Raw genomic sequence first — 25,488 nt, 5'->3', positions numbered from 1 at the left:
AAGAGAAATGCAAGAGCATTTCTCTTCTGGGATCTCGCTGGAAGCGCGATCCGAGGTGACCTCTGATGAGGTCAGCGTGCGATTTGCATGCTGACATCATCAGATGTCACTGGGGGGGTGGAGGGGGTCAGGGGTGGAAGGCAAAGTGATTCCCCTTCCATCCCTGACTGGGGGGTTTGGGCCGGGTGTAGGACGAGCTGGTCTCGAGAACCGTGTGCCTGGACGCGACCAGCTTGCCTGCAGCACCTAAGGGGTTAAAGACACTGAGACTGAGGTGACAACACCTGGTCCCTGGTGAGGCCACTTCTCTTATTCACCCCTTTCCAGCCCCATATAGCCTCAGGGTTTGACCTGGCAGGGACGGGTGAAAGAAAAGCACCGGGCTGCTGCACCAAGGGGACTTAGGTCAGAATGGCCCTTCTGCGAGGCCACTGCATATTCCCACCCTCCCCACGTCCACAATAACCTGTAAGCGATGGCTCAGCAGAGGAATGACACTGCTTCTGGGGTGGGCCAGCCACAGAGGCAGGGGGACCATGGTGAGAATACCCTAAGGGCCAGAACATTACCTGACCGCCAGCCTCAGTTTGAGAGCATGATTGGGATATGCCCAGGATGCTGGTGCCACATTACAGTGGCCTGGCGGTGAATGAGTAAGAATCCGTGGGCGGATTTACAGAGGCCCTAAAAAACAGCCCAAACGTGACCCTGAGGCACCGGCCCAATGCTCGACTCCCTGCCTTCCCAATCCCACCCTGCTCATATTATGTTATCATAGCTAGCATTTATTTAGAACGCTACTGCCACAAATGCATCACTGTGGCACTTGAGCTTCCTCAACTGTTACAGGGGTACCTGTTTGTTTGGAGTGCTGCTAGTTATATTATGTCCTATGTGAAATCGATCCTGCCGGCATTCATGCACATATTTATAGACAGGGCACAAGTCCTAAAAAATATAAGTGGGGGGACTAACCAAGTTAGGCACTGTGCAAGTAACATCCTGGTGTGTGACATCACAGCGTGTGACATTGCGGCATATGATATTGCAAGTGTTCTCAAATGAAGTGACATCACAGGAAGTGGCATCACAACCCATGACCTGACAGTAAGTGATATCACAAGAAGTGACACCAGAAATATATTTATCAGTTCTGTCATGAGTACATTTAATTTTATTACAAGATTTTAAAAAATGACATTTTGCATTAGGGTTGTGTCAAAAAAGTGATGCAACCACAATGCTAAATATGGGCCTCAACTTTTACTTAAAAAAAAAAAAAACACAAAGAAATTGGCAACAAGGAGAAATGTGGAAGTAAATCTGTTCTGCCTGATTGGTTGCAGTCTTAATTTCAAAATATCTTACAGGTTTAAAGCACCTGCTGCAGAGATCATTGTGTGTCCAGTATAATCTCAGGGAATAATGACAATGGCAATATAAATCTGGAAGTAAACACATTTGTTGGAGAAAATTGTGTTTTGTCTAGTCCCAGTTTTGAATCTAAGTAGCATTGAGATTAAATGTATCTCCTGCAAAGTATATCATGCAACACGTAGATGACAGATTGTTTTTATGTAGCTAGGTAAGTGGATTGTTGCTTGTAGCACAGATATCCTTTTATAACTTGCAGTTCATAAATTGTAATCCTTATAATTTAGCGCAGTGCAGTATGAAGGACATCAGACTCTCACACCGTGCAATCCTTAGTGTCCTATGTAACATATCCTATACATTGATTTGCACACTTTCATGATTTATTGTCATTATATGATGTGCATGTACGATGTAAAGCGCTCTGATGCCCTGCATTAGGGTGAGTAGGGCTATTTAAAAAAATAGTGGTATTTCAGTTTTTATTTATGTAAACACTGGGACAGACCAACACATCTGATATTCTTACAGTGCATGCATAGCTCTTATATACAGGGACTGAACAAAGTCAAAACCATGTACCTTTTAAGCACTTGTGAAGTGACAAGAAACAATGTGCCTTTGTTTCACCTAAATTACACCTGCATTTAGGTGTGAGGGTCTAGGCAGCTTTCAGTCAGATCACTCCAACAAAAGGAGGCCTGATGACACCTTAACTATGGCCTTTGATTTGTGCCCAAATGGAATTTAAAACAACCCCCCTTGTCTACTGCAAGTTGCTGCTCAGAACGAAAGCAGAGCACATGCAGGCGCTGCTGAATGTGTGCTGGCGTCTAAAAGCTACACCGGGATGAGTTCTGCATATTTGAGTTGGTCCCAACTTCTTGGCAGGATGCACGGCTCCACCCTCTGAAAATAGTGGGTGGACGCCGTCTATGTGCCATTTTATAGAGGTATAAGAGAAAAATCGAGCACAGCTCATTCAGTATTTGTTTGACGTACCTGATCAACAAATTGGGTATGATGGGCGTGCGAGTCCCACGCTGCTGGCATTGGTATTTTCAGGTTATGTCCATATCTAAAAAGAATATTGTGCATTACCCCACATCCAATATTTCCCTTGCACACAAACCAATCAATCCCCTTAAGGTGGAACGAGAAAGAAAAGCAGTCACCGATCCTTCAAAACAATCATTTTATTAATATATTTTACAAGATTGCAGTTGAAATCATTTAAATACAAATCTTTTTTTATACAGAAAATGTAATAAAGTTAAAATGCTTCCTTGTCGTTTAGCATTATTGCAATGCTTACAAAATTTTGCATAGAGTGTGTGCAAGGACTGATGTTACTGGATACAAAAAAGCTATATATTTTTCTCACACAGACCCAAACATGTGAAAATGTAAAAACAGTCAGAATATCAGAACAAGCCCTGTGGTAAACGTACAAATACTTAGCTTTTGTTTTTCTCGGGTCACCATTGTCGAAGATATCGGTCATGGGGGTCAGGGAAGGATAAGGTTTCACAACGCTTCCAATAAAGCCACTGGTGTGGTCAGTGTCCGGTGTACAACTGTCCTGCAGCCACATACTACCTCACTGCATCGGCTGAAAAACAGAAGACGGGTGCCTTTCTGTCCGCTGAGTGCAGGCCTGCCAAGTTTCCCAGGTCCAAGCATGATGTGTTGCTCCAGTCCGGATTTTGTAGTTTTATGGGACTTGTAGGCTTGTTTATTCCCTTATAAAACAGGACTACGTGTCCCACAATTCAAAGAAAAAAAGCATGAACTGGAACAGCACATCACGCATGGACATGGGGTACATGTGTGTAAATCGCAGCTGGGTGTCAGTCTTTAAAGCAGGGGCAAATTAATTTGAAGAGTAAATGCCCCGCCACCTTATGGCCCTCAAAGAAAAAGGAACTTCCTCGCCGCCATAATGGAAGTTTTGATGCGCGGTGCCTGTGCAGGGGACACAGTCAAAGGCTCGTGGTGGCTCAACAGTTTCTTGCAATTCCATTCTTTAGTAGGGTTCCTGGGAAAGAGTAAAACAGAGATGCGGGTGCCATTGTTAGAGCCAGCCTCTATATTCAGGTGACTTTTTACTAACACCGTAATAGAAGTCAATGTAAAGAACAAAATATATTTAAATCAGGTCCTAACTTCTTGAGATTTTAATTAAGCTCCCCCTCTTTTTCTCAAATAAAAACCTGAGCACGCCTTCACTTTGGAGTTCTGCTGGACTTTTCAGGCACAGACTGGAAGTTCTAGAATCAGATGGCTTCTTATAGGGAACATGTAATCAGTCACTAGACAATGTATAGACCATTTTTGTCCAGCACAGGCATTCATTAAATGAGCCTCATATACCAGAACCAAAGAGAAACGAAGGTTAACAACCGAAGGTGGATAATGGCCTAATGGAGCTGGTGAGAGGCCACAGCAGGACTCCATCCATACATCCCTGAATGGTGAGAAAGAGACTCAAGCTTGGAACATATGGACTCTCAGTTCAAGGTGCCTTTTTTATTGCTATCAATTTACATCTTGAAAGAAAAAGATTTCAAAATATGAAAATGGCATCGTCTTCTACCGAATGGTTCATATCTTTCCTAGAGAAGCCAAGGAGCTCTGGTTACAGCAACATCAGCAACCCATCTCCTTTCTAAAATGTATGCCCAGAGAAAGCCAGGTATGTCAAAAGCTGGGAGGCATTGAAGTTCTCTTTGACTCCTTCAGCCACTCCTCCGTGTTAAGATAGGCTTTACCCATCAGACTACCATTTGCACAAAGCAAGTATTTCCACCAGCAGTGTGCATTATGTATGGAGAATACATCTTTCATCAGGCAATTAGTGCAACGAAAATACGTATCCAGATTTCCAGATGCAATGCGTACACATATTGTAATTCCCTGCATCCACTAAGCACAATTTCCACTCTCTAATGTGTAATATCAACACAATATCTGTGGGATGCTTACAAAATTGTGAGATAGGAAGTTAAAGATTTCCGTAGATTGTAGTGGGGTGAAATAGAAATTTCTGCAGTACAACTGTAGACGTATACTTATCTGGCTGACATTCTATAGTTTCCCCACAGCTTTTAAAATCTCCATAAGTCCCTCCTTCCATTCCTTTAGCTTCAGTCGGGACTCAGAGAATTCCCACTAGCTCGTTTACATTTTGGTTTACTCTAAGAATTAAAACATATAAGGCAGAAAGATTCTGCTTGTCACCTTGACTGTCTATGTACTTATTTTGTTTTGTAATTTCCTACCAAAATACTGGGAACGAAAGTGTTTAGACTTTCAAAAATTAGAAGTACTTCCAGAATTTAGATATGGGATTGTATGACCTCCTCATACAACAAAATGTAACTGAAACTCGGAGTGTTTATCTCAGGTGACAACTTGGTTACATGATTTTGTCCTCAGTATGAACACGATGGATGCTCTGTCATTCTTCAGGAAGGCTTTAAGGAAAGGTCCTTCTATAGACATAGGGAAAATGTTATAGAAAATAGAAAATGCCTTGACCTGTTTCCTGGCCTGGACTTTCGCTTGTAAAACTGTTTGTGTAACCTTGGACAAGGTTAGCATTCAAGCAATCATGTACAAATTCTAGCAGGTAGCATGAATTGACATTGAGTCTCAAAGTATTAATAAAGGATTAGAAAAACAGCCAATACCAAGCCACAGCTCAAAGCAGACAAACCATAGTCGTGACACTCAGGTCTTCATTCTTATGTCCTGAACCCAGTGGCAGCTCCCTTAGAACATTGGATTCTCTTTGATCTGTTCCTCATCTCCATATAGAACCTAAAGAGTCACGACATAAAGGCACCATCTCTTGGAAGGAGAAATGCTTCAGTGAGTTCATCACAAATTAGCAACACTAGAAGTAATACCAGATTTGTTGCTCGCCTGCTGATGAATTAACCACCTCCACTGAGATCTATCCCATGAATCCACAAACCCGGCTGGTTGCTGTGTCATGAGCCCACCATCTTGGATCAGGGCTCTCTAAAGGATCCACCGCCTCTGCTTTAGACTGTTCCATGGATTCTCCTGCTCCACCAGGTTCTGTTCTATGCATCTGCCATTTGGGCATGGTTTTGTTCCAAGACTCCAGCACCTTTGGCAGGATCAATTTCATGAGTCAGCCACTGTTGGTTGCTCTATTTCATGAACCTGTTACACCTCCAAGGTCTCATAGTTCTGTAGGAAACTGTTCCTTAGACCAATGACTCTTTTTGTCCTCCTTGGGCCTACCTACTGCCATCTCATGTTAGGGCATCCTATGATAAGCCTCTTGGTTTGTTGTTCCTTTCAGCTGACACTTTCTTTGTATAACTGACGCCTTCCGTTATTTCTTTCACACCCTTCTCTCTTACTTGGTGTTTATGCAAAGGCGTAACACATCAATGTGAGTGTATTTACCAGTTCAATCCTAAACATTCTGGGGGCTAACCTTCTACAATTTGAAACCTACAGTCTGGTATATTTTAGAGAACCATAAAGAATAGTTATAAGTGCGGGGAAACAGGTAATAACATGATTCTATTGAAAAACAATTAGAAAGATTTCCACATAAATAAAAGGGTTGGATAGTATCTGTGTACTCTTCTTCTAGATTCTAAACTGTACATTCCTTGCAATGGGCGGTGTCAGTGTTTAAAGATATATAAATAAAATAACGTATGGTTTACCAGGGCCAACACAGAATTTGATAGAAGGTATAGTTAATCTGTCCTGGCCCATCACCTCTGCCAGTCCATTAACCACAAACTGCTTTCCTTGCACACCCGCTTTGGCACTGATTCGGCTGTGTTTGCATGCCAGTTTTGGCACTTCTCTGTCCTTCCATGGGAAAGATTTGCCAAACATGGCGCAGTCTGTCTCCCAGCAATACTTTCAAAATTGGCAGTGAACCACCCAGACATGCTGATCCTATGGCCAATGACTATTTTTACCTAGTGGGGCATTGTCATGAATGGGTCTCAGAGCTGGATCTCTGTTTTAGCGCAATGGGTTCTCGATTAATTACATGTATTAAAGTCCACTAAGCTAGCCAGGATGTTGCAAGTTACATCAGGTGTATTGAGAAAAACAGAGCCTCCATGACCACCGTTACTGAACCTGGGTTTTGAGTAGAGTAAATGACAATGCTCCACTAAGGTAATTGTTTACAACCTTTTACGCTATCAGTCATTCCAGTCACAGAGTTATATGGAATATTCCTCATAAATGTATTGTGTTTTGAAGAAAGAAGGAAAACAGTGCCGAACACTATGTGGTCAAACTTGCGTTTTTATCAATTAATACAATGCTATGTTTGTAAAATCAAGCATAACACTGTGATCCTTGGTTCTCTATCACTCTGTGCTGTTGCAAGATATTTTTGTCGTCCTGATGATGACCCTAGAATTGTCAGTGGGTCAGAACTTTGTTGACTCTCCAAGCGACTATAACTGTATACCCTGGTCCATTGGACTAATGATTCATTGTTAGCCTGTTTCGATCACATACATTGCTTTAGGGCTGGTCATTGCTTGGCTATGAAACACATTTCTAATATATGTGATTGACATCAATCTATTCACTGTGTCCACACTAGTGCATAGATCACTTTCTTCACTTTTTCACTAAGCATTGTTTGATTGCACTAACATGTTGTTTTATTGATTGATAAAAAGAAAAGTTTGACGACAGTATTCACTCTATTTTTCTTTTTTTTTTCTCCAAAATTTGCTAGGTATGTCAGAGCGGGCACAGGATCGAAGATGAAGATTAGCTCATGGGAAAGAATGAAGACCTGCCAATCAGGCAGCCAATGACTGCAGCACATGGAGGCTAAATTAGAGTGATTGAGTGCGGCTTGAGCATCAACAAGCAGACCATTCTTTGGGTCAGTCAGATCTGAGGTTCTGAGCAAATGATGTGATGTTTCTACTTTCAACACTGTATAAAAACATGTGGAGTGCGCGTGAATTTACTGCTCCTTCAGCAACTAGGGGACCACTTCACAGATGACAGAATAAACAGAGAACCTATTGTCATGGAGAAAATGAAGCAGGCAAATGGTAGGCGGACAGAAGAGTAAGCCAAACTCTGGAGAGACCGCTGCCATGCGCAGATCTGTGTGCATCCCAACGACAGAGGTCAACAGTGGTAACATCACATCTAGATGTAGGCGTGTGAGAGTACAGTTCCAGAACAATTTATATGCCTACTGCGAACAGGACATGTCACATTTAGAAAATAACCATCCTGGTCACAAGAGGGATAAAAAACAGCAGGTCATACCACTTGACATTTAAGAAGGAGAGAGTAGTGTTCTTTGCACAGTACGTGATGTGAAGTAAATAATATATTACCTTTCAAATCAGAGTACCTACCCACCTTTACTTCACAAATGCAGACAAATGTCACACTGAAGCGAATTTTGAGGAACCTCAAAATACCCACACCCAGCACTCCTCTTGCCTTATCTAACAGTCGATTTCCCATGATCCCAACACCCCCAACCACAACCACAAGTCATAATTCATATCCCAGCACGGAATGCCCATCCTCTCCAACCCTATAATAATATTCATCCAGCAACCCAACCTCGCACTGAACACCCCTTCTTTGCAAAGCAAACAAAAGCGAATAAAGCATTGTAAGAACAAGAAACATGAGATGTGCTTTTCCTTGCAGAGTGCATCGACTTAAGGCATAGGCAGAATCCCCCCTCTTTGAACAGAGATGGTTCAGTCCAGTGTCACAATACAAACAACCCCTGGGGTGACCCTTTGAACTCTAAAGGGGACCAAAGGATTAAAGAGGGTTCTATAGAGTGAATAAAGACAACAAAGAATAGGTTGAATGGGAGAAATTGATAGAGGAGCAGTGAGCTCAATGAGGAAGCAGAGAAAGGAAAAGAAACAGAGCGAGGCATTCGAAATGAAGAGGCTACGCTAAAGAAGAAATGAGATGAGTGGAAGGCAAAGGGAAATACTTTTATGATGCCATCTGTCAGTCGCTGACTGTCTGCTACAGCTTTTACATATATCATATCGAATTAGAGCCTGAAGAAGGCAATGTTGGTTGACTCATGAAGTGTCTGGCCTTGGACTATAAAGCAGCCAATAATTCTCAGGCGAGAGGTAGACAGGCAGAGCGTACAATCACCAGTTCTCAGTCCTTCCATGACAGCTGAGTCTTTCAGCCACAGCCAACGTCAACTGGATTGACAACGACCAGTGCATTGCCAGATGATTTCTGCTTGCAAGGCAGCCAAAATTACAACTGGAGCTAATGATCCCAGGTATGTTGCTATGTGCTTAGAGAATCAAGGGCTTCCTTAATCCAAAATATTGCCCAAGATCTGAATCCAGAGTCTCCGGGCACCGGTAGCAGTTATGGTACTTGCTCTATTGAATGGCATCAGAAGCGTCTCCCAGCCTACTTGCATGGCACATGTGATCAGTCATCCCACTCAGTAGGCAAGGCACAAAAACAGGTTTCAGGGCCTTCAGGTCTAGAAGCATTGACCCAGTCTATGCCAGTTTCGGCCCAGCACATAGCAGTTAATGTCTCTATTTGACATCTCACCTTGGCAATCTTTTCACATGACTTTAACAAGGACAAAGAGACTGAGGTCAGAAGTGGCAGAAGCTTCTTGTTAGCAGTGAAATGTGTAAGTCGAGGGGGCATCACTTTGGTAGAGGTCCGAGCAGCGTTCAGATGACTGCACTGTGCCCGCCTTATGGCATTTCCTGTCCCAAGATCCAACTCCTTTACTTGGCCCATCAACACTACGTGACCGTCAAACACCACTGCGTCCCACATTCTCAGCTTTTACCATGTGCACCACAAGTCTTGCGTTCTAGGATGATGGATCAGGAGCTGAGCAGGGAAGGTTAGAATGGTACCTCGCTGGGTCTCTGGCTAACGGGTAATGTACCTGGGTCACCCTGGGATTCCTTGTACTGAAACGTCATTTTACAGAGGATATATATATATTGAGATATATATCTATATAGGTAAATGTATATTCACGCACACCTTTACACACTCACACACCAAATGTCTTTGATAGGCTTTCTGTGTCTTAGTAAAAGAGTCTCAAGTGCTGCTTGACGGGGCCAAGGCGTGTCTGCACTTTACCAAGTTGCCCTTCTCAGTCGCCTCAGGAGCAGACACCTGAATTTATCTGGCAGGTGGAGCCGCTGCCCGCCTGGGACAGGAAAAGTCTTCCGTTGCTGCAGACGCAAATCTCGTAGACTTTCTGCCTGGCTCCTGTGGAGGTGTACGACCCTCGCGGCAGACGAGGAATCTTGACAGTCGCAGCATCCAATACGATCTAGTTGAAAGAGAGGAAAGGTAACATATTCAGCTCTGTGAAAAAGTCTCAACGTCTTATTTCTCCTTCATCCACCATCCTGCCTTCAGCACACAGGATCACACTCACAAAACCATGCATCAGTATGTGTACTCCCTTGATATTTTAGGAACAGGACTCCAAAAATATGCACCATTTTATCACTTCTGGCTTTCTGTTTTTGACCGGAGGCATTTATATGATCAAAGCAATGAATACATCGTTTTTACATCAGTTAAATAAACATATAGCTATACAGAAATGCTCAACTGGCATAAATGCAAAAACCTTTATTACATCATATAAAAATCTTAGTGAAATACGGCATCTACGATTTTTGTAAAGCTACACATATTGGTTTGCTTCTTTGCCTTCGAAAAAGAGCTGTTCGTAGAGCAATAAAAAATGAAAAGTGGAACAAATACAAGGGGGTGTCACACTCTCCTGGCCATAAGATAAATATTCTGTAAAATATATGGTTACCGGGATGCTTAGATTAGTTTCCAGACATCTCATAACCTGCTTAATTAAACTGTAATGATTGCCTAGTACTTGTTAAAACTGTGGCAAATTTTGTAAGCCCACAGACCAGCTGCATTTCGCTACTATACAGGCCATCAACTTCAAATTACTAGTCACTTGGTGTAGGAAACTGGCCTCTTGTTTGCAGTAACCCTCACTTTTTTGCCTGATATCTGATGCTAACTTGACTGAGTGTGTGCTGCGGGTCCTGCGAACCAGGCCCCAGCGCCACTGTTGTTTCCCTAAAATTGTACCGTTGTTCCACAATGGGCACACCTCTGGCTCACAGCTAAGTCTCTTGTAAAAGGTTCCAGTGGTACCTAGGGCCCTGTGACTTAAGGGCTGCAGCATATATTGTGCCACCCTAAGGGACCCCTCACCAAACACACGCACACTGCCAATGCAGCTTGTGTGGTGTGCTAGTGGGGAGAAAAACGTAAAGTCTACATGGCATCCTCATTAGGGTGCCTTACCCACAAACCACTGCCTGTGGCATTGGTAAGTCACTCCTCTAGCAGGCCTTATAGCCCTAAGGCAGGGTGCACTATTCCACATGTGAGGGCATAGCTGTGTGATCAATATGCCCCTACAGTGTCTAAGTTCATTCCTAGACATTGTAAGTGCAGGGTGGCCATATTAAATACACGGGCTGGGAGTTTGTCATCATGCACTCCACAGCTCAGCGATGGCTACACTGAAGTCTGGGAAGTTTGGTATCAAACTTCTCAGCACAACAAACCCACACTGATGCCAGAGTTGGATATATTGCAAATTGCACACAGGGGGCATCTTAGAGACACCACCTGTATTTTACCCAATCCTTTAGTGCAGGACTGATCAGTCTGCCAGCAAGAGATAAGTTTCAGACCCCATGGGGTGAGAGCCTTCATGCTTTTTGAGGACAGAAACAAAGCCTGCACTGGGTGGAGGTGCTTCACACCACCCTCTGCAGGAACTGTAACAAAGACTCGGGCCTCCTGTTACAATGTCCCAGGGCACTCCCGCTAGTGGAGGTACCCGCCCCTCAGACAAAGCCCCACTTTTGGGAGCACGTCCAGTGGGCAACTTAGGAAAAACAAGAAGAAGTGACCACTCCAGCTAAGACCATATATAAAGGGTCCAGAGCTGATGTGACCCCCTCCCGGCAGAATCCTCCATCTTGGTTTGGAGGACAGAGACCAATAGGGTTAGGTCTTTGTCTCTCTCCCCAAAGGGAGTCGACACCAGAAGGGTGTAGTCACCCTCAAGGACAGTAGCCATTGGCTACTGCCCTCTCACCACTGTAACACCCCTAAATCCAGGATTTTAGTGCCTCCCTGAACACAGCTCACCAGATCCTGGCGACCTCAAGAAAATGACCAACAGAGAAGACTGCAGACACCAACTGTTTTGGCCCCAGACTTACTGGTCTATCTCCAGCTTCTGAAGCCCCTGCTACAAAATGACGACTCATCCTGCAGGCAGACCTCTTAAAGCCAAGAGGACTGCCTGCCCTCCAGAGGACCAAGATCTCCGGAGGGCAGTGGCCCTCTCTACAAAGATAATCCAGGAAAGGACTCCAGAACTGCCCAGGATCTGCGAGTCCTGCCCACTCTGCACCCGACGCCCATGGCCTGTGCCCAGGTGGTACATCCGTCCAGAGCAGGTCCCCAGGCAATTACGACCTTGTGTCCATCCTTGGTTGAGCCCTCCTGGTCAACACAACAACGCCTGCAGCCTAAATCCAGAGGACTCCCCTGACCACAAGAGAACCGGATAAAGATTCCCAAAGCCAAAAGGTACCCCTGCACCCGCAGCCCCCTGGCCTTGGGGAATCCAACCTCCGATGCAGCAACGTTCATCAGACAGCCCCCTCCTCCTCATCCAGCCTGTGGTTTCCCTAAACCGACCTCCTGGACCCAGCTTGCAGCATACTTGTGACCCCTGGGTCCGCCTATTCAAAAGCATTGGAGCCCGATGCTGAGTTTGCACCCTGCATCCAGCCGCCCCAGCGCTGCTGAAGGTGTGTGTTTGGTGCCATCCTGTGGCCCCCTGGTGCTCCCCTAAGCCCCCAGGTCTGCCCACGAAGACGCAGTACTTATCTGCTGGCAGATCCAATTCCGAGAGTCCCCAGTCTCTATAGGAGCCCATTTGAAATCTTGCAGCAACTTTGACGTCTGCACCCGGCCGGCCCCGTGTTGCTGTTGGTAGGTGTTTGGGGTTAACTTGAACCCCAACCTGTGGACATCCTAGCCCCTGGAGACTAGAACAGTGAGTTGTGTACTTACCTCAAATCCGTAATAACTTTTCTTTCCCCTTGGAACTGTGGCTGAAAATTCGACTTTTGAAACAGATTATTGCTCTTTACTTGAAAACTGTTTAACTTGCCAAGTTGAAACAAAGAGGTGCTGATACATATGCTTGCTACTTACTTGCAAATGTACTTACCTGCAAACTGAATCTTGTGGTTCTAGAAATAAAATATATTTTTGCTATATAAAAACAATTGGCCTGGAGTTAGTCATTGAGTGTGTACTTCATTTATTGACTGTGTGTATACAACAAATGCTTTGCACTACCCTCTGATAAGCCTAACTGCTCGACCATACTACCACAAAAGAGAGCATTAGTATTTTCTACTTTAGCCTCTGTTAAGCCGCTGGGGAATCCCTGGACTCTGTGCACACTATATTTCATTTTGATGTAGTTTATACAGAGCCAGCTTCCTACACATGGGTTGTAAAATAACAAATAACTACTTTAAGTGTAAGCGTAACAAATGAGCCAAATCCATTCAGTGAGAGGGTAGGATGGTCTAGTAGTGGGGTCCAGTGGTGAATTTTACAGCATGTATTCCAAATACATGGCTAGAATGTGGCATGATATTGTCTTTTGTAGAGAGAGCTTTGTCGATCAAACTGCCTCTTTGTGTAACTAAATTATTAGAAACAACCTATGAAACACAAACTCAGTTTGATTGGGCAGAAAGTGAAATCTTAATTAGCAGTGGGAGAAAAATTCCGCTCTGCTGGCAGAATTTGCTGAGTTCTGCCCACCCCACTTGGAACACAGAGTTCCAGCAAACCTCCACCAACCACTGCATGGTGGAGTTTTTTCTTGCATGCGGATCACCAATGTTAAGTTGGCAAGGGCAAGAAAGAATTTGTGTCCCCTAGTGTGATTTTTGGGTGCTAGAATGCCTCCCGTTAAGATTTCTCAACATGTGTGATTGAGGCAGGTTGCAACCGTTCACGTTGAGAACGCTGCTGCCTGAACAGAAAATCTACTTGAGTGGCAGGAAAAAGCAGCCTACTCTGGAGCACCGCATGGTGCAGACTGTGGTGACTGTGCTGATTTTATAGCTCGGAACAAGATCCCAGCGCTAAAAATCAGTGCAAGCAGCTTGCCAAGCCTGAATTCCGCCTGCTCCCAGAACTCTGCGGAATTTCACTGAGTTTTTATATAACTTTTAATTGTTTTGCACAACTTACTGTTGCCTTTTTTAATGTAAAACCTGAGGAACTTTTGTGTTGACACAAATTGACATTGTGCTATGAATCTACTTCATATTAATAGGTTCTTTCTCAGTCCTCCAACAAGTGCTTCATTTGAGCCGGCGGTTGTTAATAAGGACTCTGGTACTTATTTTTCTCCATCACACACTTACTGAGAACAAGAGAGGGAATACACGCAAAGAGGAAAGACAGAGGAAGAGAAAGACAGAAAAAACGCCACAAAGAAAGAAAGAAGCAGGACTCTACAAAAGTGAGATAAAAGGCAGGGGATGTCTGGTAGTGGGTTAAAGAGGCATCAGGAGGATTTAAGTCTACCATCCTTAATATTTGGTGTCAGCATTTAATTGTACAGACTGCAGGCTACTGAGCAGAGCTTTGGGCATCAGCACTCATTCTCTTTCAAATTAAGCACTGCTCCCAACAGACCAATGTATCGTGACCTCACATCCTAAATCACAAGTGGTAGATCATTCAGCCACATAGTGTGCATGCTTCATTATGGGGTTCTTCTACCTTTTCAAAAGAAACAACCTCTAGATCATCCATGCACTTCCTTCACCAGACATCTGGGGCCTTAATCAACTAAGGCCTGTATGTATACTGTTGTTGTTTTCTGATGCCAAGTTACCACGATAGGGCCACACTAATAACTATATATTTGTAAAGCTGAACAATAAAAATGTAATTTATAGCTTTCCTTTATCACATGATAATAAACCACAAGAATCCTTAACTGGGTTCTCCATATTCCAGCAGCCTACATGTTTCTGCCAGCAGGAATACTGTCCTATCAATGCAGCAGTTAAATGCAATAATATACCTCATCGTGCTGCAAAGTAACTTTATTTCTCGGACTATGGGGCAAGGCAAACACCCAAAACATTGTCAAAGGTAAGTTACAATTCAGCAGGGTCTTGTGGCATATGCCACCTCGTGCTGTATATGGAGGACTGCAAGATCTTGGCAGGACACTATTGCCCTTATAAAGAAGCGCTTACTGGCAAAAGCTCACAGTGCCTTCTTTGGCACCTATGTTTTTATGAATCGATTCATGGATTGCTGACTGGTGCTGGTCTGTGGTTGCTTCCGATCTTTGCAATTTTCCATTGATTATACGTGCTGCACATCTTTTTTCATCTGCGTGTATTACATATTAGTGTTGGAACTAATCAGTAATTAAGCAATCAAATTACACAATGCAAGCACAATGGCACTTTGGTTTTAGTGGAGCTGCATGGATACAGATCATGTACTTTTCTGCCGTTATAAAGTTGAAAAGCTCCCTGGTGCACTTCAATCCTGACTATGAGATACGGCCAGGAGGTTTTCTGCACATGGGCATTTTTATTAGCTTTCGTACACACTAACCACATTTAAATTCGCAATAAAATGTTTAAAGACATGCCTGCGCCTGGCTTGCTTTGCGAGGGCCATACGAAGTACTTCACCACGTTATTGATACAAACCTGTTTTTACAAAAACGTTTTAGCTTAAGTGCTATAAGAGAGGGTTACATAGTGCACATGGTCCATCTCAGAAAACTCACTATCGCTGGGTAGGATGCCCTGAGATCATGTGATACCAGATCTTTCCCTGAGACATTTCTGCCTAAAATCCGTGACTATTCTTAAGGCCCCTTTGCTCCTAATATTAATATTTGATTAAAAAAGTCAGGCTCTGTATTACTTTTCTACTTCTTGCGATTCAACGCTGGACCACGAATTAGCGCCCAGATGCATGGGACAGCTGAGTTATAGAAATGAAGCACACAAGTGACCTGGGAAATGATAGCATTTGAGAGAGAAGTTTAACCAGCAGATCATCGGTTCCTCCCAACTGCACAGCAGTAACATTGTTACCGAGCTCCTAACTAAACTTCCAGTTAAATCGCTATAATACCATGCTTTCTAATCTACATCAAAACGTCACCAGTTTCTGAAACGCATTATTCCATCTATGCACCACTAGGACAGTCTTTTCTTGAGTCCCACCCAGTGCTTAATTTGTAACTAAAAAGGTGCCGGTGCCCAAAGCCCTCCCCTTAAACATGCGGCTGCTGCCATTAAATGTGTGAACATGGAATACTAAGGCGGCGTAATCCTCAAGCCATCTCGGGCCTCTTCAATCCATACAAAGCCACTCCCTGTCCCTTCAGCTCACTCTTTCAGCTTTCTACTTTCTCCCTTTGTGAGGCTTTTTCGTTTTCCCCTTCCCCCATCTTTCCCATATGTGCCTTTGGCTCACAGCAAATGCTTGAGTCAGAAGAATAAGCCCTGGCCCTCAAAAGTAAGTGCCGGTGCTCAGCACCGGAAACAATAAGCACAAATTAAGCACTGGTCCCACCACAAGAATGATTTCTTCAGCTCCTCCACCTCAATACTTTGCTAGTCAAACGGTATTGCACCAAAACCTTCCAACACAATATTTTTTTCGCCAGGTTCCATCAACATATCGTACCTGAAAGTCTCACCAATACAATGTTCTCCAATGCCCCAATACAGCTAACATCAGGGCCCTGGGATGAAAATGAGGGCACCCCTTTGTTCCCATGGCAGTAGTAAGCCTCAGTAACTGGGGGCTTGCCTGGTAACGCTTGGCTTCTGTGTGTGAGTACTTTTCCGGGATTTAAGAAGCTAGATGTGGCGTGAACTCCCAAAGGTTCAGCACCGGATGTTGGGTATTCCTGATCCTTATTAGCTAATCAAGTGGGAGGCCAGCTTAGTTTATTTCGTCATTGGCAGCCCTTGGATTACTCGTAAGTTAACCGACTACCTTACCAGAGAAACGTACAACATAACTTTCTCCAAGTCATCTCAGTGATTCGACGTGTGGACTTTTCCTTTAAATGCATTTAGTCAGTGTGATATATATATATATATATATAGAGAGAGAGAGAGAGAGAGAGAGTGTGTGTCAGTGTGTGTCAGATAGACTGACTAAGGCATATTGGGTGCTATGTTTTCGCCAGCTACACCAATGAAATGTTTTTCTTCAGAACCCACAACATGCTACTTTTGCCAGTTAAACAGTATTTCACCAAAATCCCCCACACAATACTTTTTCACCAGGTTCCAACAACACAATGTACCTGAAGGTCTTACCAATGCTCCGCAAATTCCCTCTAGATTAATGTTTCTGTAGGTATTTTATTCCACCATCACGTTTTCCAAGGTTCCAACAACATCAACATTTCTCACGAACAAACAAGAAAGTTTCCAGGCCCCACACACTCTGGCTTTTTACCTCCGGTGCAAGGAATCCACGACTACTAAATGGATTGCTTTCCTTAGACTCACCTCACCAACTTTGGATTCCAGGCGTAGGTCTGTCCTACATGTTGCTAGCAGGTCCCCTGCCTCAGCGTCAATTTCAATTCCTTTAGGAGCCTCCAATGTCAGTGACCGAGTAGGTGACTCCAGGCTGTACAAACAAGAGAAACAGACTGGGTAAATAACCACACCCAAGAAGAACACCTACTCCATTTGTACCATGTGGAATGCCAGGACTCACAACATCTGCATACCTGTGGCAGTAATGATGGACAGCAGAAGTACACCAGTGAGTGATGACATGACAATAAACATGTCATTCACTGTGATAGCTGTTGATGTGGAGGATGCAAGAGGACACTGTAGCCAGTCCAGAGTCTTTCTCCACCCACTGGCAGACTGCTTCAGGAACAGTGGAGCGTGGCTACAGATGATGGATTCCCTGCACTGTTCACAGGCTACCGTGTTTTAACAGAGAGGAAATACTTACCCCTGATTCTCATGTTGAAGCTGGTGTGAACACACTGGGTTCCAGAAGACTAAAAATGGCGTACTGTGGTAGCCACAGCAGAAAGTGGAGAATAGTCGGAAATCTGAGGAGCACGCACAAATTTGTAGATACGTATTTTCAATTGACCTACTGGTTCTGATTGGAATAGGATTGGTACATCCTTCTTTACGGCAGTAGTCTAATGGTTTGCCCCACCTAGCCAGCCCTCTGTAAATCCTCTGCTGCTCCTCTGGAGGATGGGCGTTGTTGAGAGAGTGGGTGTGTGTGTGTGTGTGTGTGTGGCGCATAGGCACACATGGGTGTGCCTACGTATGTATGTCTCTGTCAAGGCCATCTCTCACCCCGGTTAAAATGCTTCCTTGTTAACTCTTTGTCCTCTATTACCCTGCACCGAACAAACAAATTCTGCTTCCTGTAGGCACTCTTTTCTCGCTAGAAACAAACTCAGGGAAAGCTTGGAACATCTGAATGAAGCAACACTGTTGATGGGATGCTGGATTTTTTCCTAGCTTCTGGAATCATAGTGAACCGTTGGGACCAGAATAAAAGAATTAGGATGACTGCTTGTTCTGGGGGACTTGCATGCTCCTGCTTCTCAGATGATTCGAAAGGACAAGGGCCAGGACAATTTTTAACTGATCCCATGAAGTTCAGCATCTTTGGAAAGGTGGATGACATTTCCTTACTATGAACAGCTTTGCCCAAGGTGACGTTTTCTGTCACTTGCCTCCTACTTGCTTAGCTGAAGCTCCATCCAAGATGCCAGATTTTTCATAGGGCACAAATCTGCCACATTTTCTGCCAAAGGAGGGAGACATCCCTGCCATTGTGAATTGTTGTTGTTGAAAGCCCTGAGAGGCAGTGGGGAAACATTAGTAGCTGATGCACTTAACATTCACCTGAAATCGACATATGCAGTCGCTGAAGAGCGGCAACCTCACCTCAGTGCAGAATGGGAGCAGGGACTATTTTGAACTATCAAGCAGAGTCCTCTTTGCCCGCTTTCACTTCATGCAGCTGCAATTTGAAACAAATGTTACTTGAAAGTACAAGAAACTTGCCTTCACAACTTTGCAGATGCAGTGTGGCCAATTACATTCCCACGTAGGGCCTAGCTGAGAAGAACTGTTGCTCAGCAGTCTGCTTCATGTTTGCCTGCTGACGGAGCTGCCTGAGGACTGGAGCAACCAGTATAAGGAGCCAGGGAAAATATTCAGGGCCATCTGCTCACCAACAGCAGAGGAGTGGAGCAACCAGTCCATGAGTGCTGTAGTGACAATCACAAAGAACTGCAGAGCCACCAGAGACCAATGTACAATGTGGCAAGCTTAGCCTTCCTTGTAGTCCTGCAAGAAAGCTTAAGAATTTTAATGTGTGTCCCTATTCTTGACCTCATCCCAGAAGAATGTGTAAGGCTGTGACTGATGATCACAATGGATTTGTGCAGGGGGTGGGCGAGTCATTAGAGGACTCTCCCAGCAAAAAGTATATACTCCACTCCAATCATACATGCTTATCTACAAATATATGTTTGCCTCTCAGAAGTCCAACTATTTTTTAAATTTTAAGGTTTGAGGTTTTGCAATTTCGTAGGTAGAGTTCAGCATTACTATTTTGCTACTAGGACATATGGTGCAGAAAAAATGTAATTGCAACTGCCCAATTTCAAAATGTAGGCCCACAAAAGCGAAGTACTTTTGGGGCCTAACTATTCAAAGACTGAATGATTATGTCAACGCTGACCTCTCATTGACCTCTCAATCTTTCTGGTAGGGCTATCCATTGCAAGAGCCGAGTTAGGTCGTGTGAGAAATAGAAAAATCCAGAACAGCAACATTTGCCTGCAGAGACTGTGAAAGAGCACAGGTGCCCCACTTGTTGTGACAGTCCCAGTTTGGGACCTAACTCGACTTCACCCAGTGCTCTGTGGCAGGAACCAGAGCTACTGAGTTGCCCTGAACTAAAACGACATCAAACTCTTGTGTAAGACTGGGCGGACGCGTAAAAGCAAAAGTCTACCTCACCCACCTCCATTGACTGATTGTCTAGTTGTAAAGCACAGCAGTAACCTTCAATCTATGTTGTTAAAAGTGCTTAAAGAAAGAGGCCTCGTAGATTTACAAGGGGTTGGGTATGGCCATATAGGATGATACTGCTTTGTGTTTAGGTTTTTGTCACAGCCCCCCTAAGGGCTCGGCATATAAGCTAAAATACACATATATTATATTCATCTTTATGATATTTTGAATAGTTATTGTATTATGTTGTTTCAGAGCCAAATCCACCATCAACTTGACTACATGCCAACAGCTAGTGCTGGTGAGCAAAGAGGGCCAAGACAGCTGTGTGTAGCTTCTGCAGCAAAAGTATTTATAACCTTGGCCAGTGAGGGGAAAAAATGATGGTACAGAACACTTGAAAGTGACCATAACTCCCTATAATCCTAGGACCTTATGAAATCACTTCGGGGGAAGGTCTGGCCAGCACAGATTATCACTCCAGTGACCTGGTTTGGTTTGTTTCTGATGGCATCTTTGGGGCACCTTGCCCCTGATGCTAGGAAGATATTTTGCTGGAAGAAGAATACATTTTGGAGAAAAGACATTAAGAAACCATTGACAGTAAGAGTGAGGTAAGGAGGGTCGCTTCATTGGAATCATGGTTGCAGCTCACCTGGATCAGTCACCACTAGAAACATCTTAAGGCTGCTTTCTGCTAGATGACATGCAACCTCTCTTTCTTGTATAATTTGTGCATGCTAGAGTACGTTCAGGCTGAGAGAGAAATTATTTGATTTTTTTCTTGCCTGAAGAATCCGGGAATGTATGGGACATAATGAACTTGACCAGTTACCCTTCAACTAGTCCTCCAGGCTGGCCATGGCCTCTCCTCAATTCCTGTAAACCTCAAATGTTGGTATTAGGAGTGTAATCCGTTTGGGGGTGGGGGGATCAGGGCGATCATCCATAGACAGATCATCTACGTGGCAAGCTGGAAAGGAGTTAGTAGAATAGAAGGGTCTCACTCGTGAGACGAAGGTGCTGGGAATGACTGGAATATTTTACAGCCACTTCAACGTTATCTTGAGTGTTCCCAAAATCAAAGGAATTCAATATTTCTATTTTCTGTGTATTGTGAGCTACATCCTAACCACTAGGCTTTCTTTGCACATAGTTTATGGCGTGTGAATTTTCACTTATTTTTCTAGAAATGCAAGGCAGAGGATTTGAGCGGTTTTGAACTATATGTTACATGTCTTTTGACAAACAAAGACTCATATTACACCTGATCCCATAATAACATATGATGCAAAGCCAGATATTGATTACTTTGGAGACTAGAATAGACTTACACTCTCCTGCCACACACTCATTGCAATGTTCCTGATCTTACCCTAACTTGTGACTCATGTACCTCGGTTATACACAGCTGTACAAATATTAAATAAGCATAATGTACTAGCATAGGCTATTGAGACAAGATCTGGGGACAAATAGAATTGGGAGCAAACTAATGATATTTAACTATAAGGCTCACAATGCAAAGCAAGACAAAAGAGAGAGAGAAAGGGCTACTTATGCCAAAAACTACACCATAAGTGATTACTATTAGTAGGGAACGTCCCCTGATGTGTTTCAACCCTTGACTTCACAATAGCTTCAGCAATGTCAAATAGTTTTGATGCCTCGTACAATCTTTTCAACAGCACAGTGTTGTTAAGCTTCAGTTTTCACTATATCATTACCAAGTATACCCACACCTCTAGATGACGTTACCTATTCATGCCCCAAAAATACTAACACACAAGTTCTTAACCGCGGAGCATCTGGACTCCTGCAAAATTACCCTTAATGCTCCCACTTCTTTTCTTTATTCAGCCTCACCTGATGTTCTTCAGCACTATTAACTCTCTTCTCTCCCATTCCCACTGGAATGACCTGTGAGGCAAACCCACCTCACTGGCAGTAGCTTTGACAAATAAACATTCTTCTAAAGATCTGAACTATCAGGAGCAATGCTCATCCCTTACAAGGACCAACCCCACCAGCCCCCTGGCTCCAGCAGCCTCCCATACAGCCATGCTGAGCCCCCATTGAAGAACGAATTCCTATACTCCGTTGCACCAAACCACTCATGGGTTCCCTATAATGCTTTCTCCCCAGACATTTTTTAACATCTAGCCTTATCTTCAACCATGCTGCTTTGCCTCGCCTCTGGTCCTCTACTCACTCTTGTCTTGTATCTACCATGAACCCTTTCAGCCTGCAGTCACTTTACCCCTTCCAGCAATGCCGACCCCTAGTTGCTCCACCACTCCAAATCCTGACCAGTATCTCAAGTTCTTGCAATCCTCCCAGATTTCAAATTGGTACGGGTGTCACCATTGTTTTAAACTTTTTAGAACTATCTTACTTCCACACATTACAATACCCTCTCTGTGCCATACTCATTTTGACTTCTGCGTTTGATAGTGACAGCCACTCCACCACGCGTCTAACCCTTGCCTGCCTTATGAGCAGGGCACTGGGCCGGGCGCCTGCTACCTCTCTCATCACTCTTTCTCAGTCTCCTGGCAATCCTCACACTCCCCACCTTCCAGCTGGCATACACCAAGGCTCTGCCTTGGGACAGCTTCTATTTGCCCTCTGCACCAGCTTCTGTGGTATCATAATATCCTCCTTTAGTTTCTCGCTTTATATAGTTGGTGACAACTCTCAAGTCCTTTATTCCTTTCCTTCCCCTATAGCACTTTTACAAAGTACAGCTATACAACACTCGGTGGCACCGTGCAAAAGGGAAACATTTTTTCTCGGGTCTCACCTGCTCCTATCTCCCTCCCCTCTGCCTTTTCCAATTCCCTTCCCCAAGAAGGTGACATGCCATTGTAAATGAGGAAGTGTTTGATAAATAAAAAACGAATCATCAAAAACACTTTAAACAAAATCTTGAAAAAAAGAACAAGTGAAAATGTTTAGATTAAGCTAAATCTTAGTTTGAGAGTTAGTCAAGGGTTAAAAGAAAGGGCACCAGCCAGAGTCTGACTAAGGGTAAGAGACAGAGTAGGAATAAGTGTAGTGGATAGGTTTGGTATTAATGTGAGTGTTAGGTTTAGGGCTATGTAAAAGGTAATATGGATAGAAACAAGTGGAGGGAGCACAAGGTCCCCCTAATTTTAAAATAAAAAACAAGCAAAAATGAAATCTGGAATAAACCTTAGCTGGGGGTAGGACCCAGAGATTTTTTAAACCTGAATTTAATCTCCCAAAATTAACTTTCATTTATTTTTAGCCTCTAAAATGTCATAGAACCCTCCACTTCCGTGACACCTCAACACCCTCTTGTGCAGTCACGAAATAGCCGTACTGTTTACTTCACCACTGGATCAGAATACTTCACCTTTTCAAGCACCAGTACCTTTCCAAAGCTGCATTTATGGTTCAATGGTTACACAAACTGTGCTACAACACCCCAGCCTCATTCACAGCACAAATCAAAAAACAAACACAAGAAAATCCAAAAGAAAGAATCATATCTACATTACACTACATTACATTCTCCTATTTTCCCAGATTCTATACAAGATTGAATGTTCTAAACAGCTGCTATGATTTTGTAAGACTTACTTCCATCTCTTTCTCAGAACATCAGGCTGATTTCCATTACTTGGTCTCCAGAATAAAGCTTTTGGGAAACTCACATTACTTTTCGGGCCTCGTTACGAAGCCCTAGATGAGGGGGTGTAAATTTTGTGTCCCCTGATTGAATGATACTGGGAGTCCCCTTAACTTGGAGGGTGCAGTATCACAAAGGATTCCGAGTCAAACCCTTTGAATCCCATAAGAAATGAGGAATTACCAAAGATTCAGTAATTACGGGTCTGATTCACTTGAATATTGTACATCATTGGGGTCCCCACGAAAAAAACTACAAGGTTTCTAGTTTTGCCGAAAGTCTTGGAATCTCGATGAGGCTGGTAACTGTTCTAAGCACCCCTGGGTATCATGCTTTTTATTGATTTGGCCATTCCTGATCTTCATGTGTTCTCTGACTTACTCAAAATTTAGCAAACCCATTTCATTGAACTATAGCAATATTTTTTGGTAGCCTTACTGCAGCAGCTTAAAAGAATCAATTATGCAGTGGAAAGTGGAGGTAAATAGGGGGCTATTCATAAACTGCATTTTGGAGTAAATTAGTAGTACCACAGCAGTACTACTAATGTACTACAAAATGCTATTTACAAACTTACACGATGAGGTTCCACCTTCCCCATACTTTTCTGTGTACAGAGCTCGGTCCCAACTGCAGAGTTTTTGCATATGGAAGTATACATACTTGTAGTTAATGTGGGAGGGATAAGTGGGAGTGGGTATTTTACAATGGGAAATATTTACTACTCACAAAAAAGAATGAGCCCATTCTTATCCACAAACTCCACTTCTAAAGCTACAATAGCCAAAAAAGGATGCAAAAATGGTCATAAATGTACTCCATCCCAAAGCTGGAGTAAGTTCAGCACCACACATGACCACTAAGTTGTACCACAGCACCCTCCTACAGAAAATAGAGGAGGAAGGGACTTAAAATAAAAACCCATACGAAATAATGCTAGATAAAATTAAATTATTTGAAATAGTAAACAATATAGATCATTTAAATTTAATGTTCAAAAAGATAAAAATAAAACATTATTTAACATATCATTAATTTCTATTAAAATATAATAAAATATAATTACATCACCTATAATAAATTCTGTACATCACTTTTAATAATTATAACTGCATAATCATAAATAAAAGCAAAATTACTCAAAATTAAGAGAGTGAACTTGTACATGTTGAGTAATTCACTTGTATGTTTACCTTTGTGAATAAGGCCTACAGTCTGAATTCAGAATAAAAGTAATAATTCTGCTCTGGTAGAAATACTCCTGTGAATGGGTGCACATTTACTACTTTTTGCAGTTCACCAGCATGGGCATTAATATGCCTGGAAAGCAGCACCACTTGTAGGTTTTCAAGCCTGCCATTGACAATGTCATGTGAAATATTTAGATATTTCTATTTTCCCATTATGGAACTGTTCGTATAGTGCAATGCCGCAGATAGGAAAGACAACATGCTCTGCAATTGCACAATTTTTATTCACGAGGCAACATATTTCCCTTTTGTGGGCCACCTTTCATCATACCCATGAAAAGTTGGGGAGTGTTCTATTTCCTTACACCCCCGCCCCCATTGAAGAGGATTAGTGGCTATATTTTGTATTTAGCTGGAGCAAATCTGTTACCATTGCCAGATTGGGGAAACATCACTTTTGAATTTGTGAATGACATCAAACTCATGAGATTGGTTTGTGAACATTAACAAACATACAGGACAAATTATGCTCTGAACCACTCACTCCCAAGACCTTGCGCTCGGTGTACTACATGCAGTCAGCCCAGTCACTGCACATAGTCACAGTAGTCAATTTATGCCTCTTAGGTTTCCTTTTATGGGCACCTAGCAGGTGTAAATCCAGGCATTTTCGACAATAAACATACATTTTTTGGAAAATAATAGCAAGGCTTTCAGGCGGGAGATATACGGTGTCATTGGGCTTTGCATCGCTCTGCGCCAGAACCAAATCAGAAGAAAAATGACTTTGGGGATTTTTTCATTGCCAGGACATGAAAAATACTGAGCATTTTCACTTACCACAGTTGCCATGGAAGAATGTATTCCAGCTAATTGTACTCCATTTTTATTACACTAATAGTGAATAATATATTAATATTCAGTATTAGTGTGATACATTATTGGCAGAAAACAAAGAGTGGAACCCCAACTGATATCCATAGGGCGGAGAAGCCAATGCTTTCCTGGCACTGAAATTTCCACATCTGAAGCCAGGGGCCACAAAGGCAGTGCCAGGGATAGCAAAGGGCAAGCCAGAGGTCAT

At 43.2% G+C, this 25,488-nt stretch overlaps 1 protein-coding gene across 7 annotated transcripts in view; it reads right to left on the bottom strand.

The window, feature by feature from the left end:
• Positions 1 to 2,552: 2,552 nt before the first annotated feature.
• SGCD (sarcoglycan delta) overlaps positions 2,553 to 25,488 on the bottom strand; it is a 788,612-nt gene continuing 765,676 nt past the window's right edge. For all 7 annotated transcript variants that reach the window (XM_069199628.1, XM_069199629.1, XM_069199630.1 and 4 more), the window contains 2 exons: positions 17,058 to 17,181; positions 2,553 to 9,727 (listed from right to left, as the gene is read on the bottom strand). In XM_069199628.1, coding sequence (XP_069055729.1) covers positions 9,554 to 9,727; positions 17,058 to 17,181 — 298 coding nt within the window. In that variant the 3' untranslated portion in view covers positions 2,553 to 9,553. The remainder of the gene's footprint in view (positions 9,728 to 17,057; positions 17,182 to 25,488) is intronic.

Source organism: Pleurodeles waltl, chromosome 7, assembly GCF_031143425.1.
Source record: "Pleurodeles waltl isolate 20211129_DDA chromosome 7, aPleWal1.hap1.20221129, whole genome shotgun sequence".
NCBI lineage: Eukaryota > Metazoa > Chordata > Amphibia > Caudata > Salamandridae > Pleurodeles > Pleurodeles waltl.
Note: the sequence above shows the minus strand (reverse complement) of the source record. Positions and strands in the feature narration are given on the sequence as shown.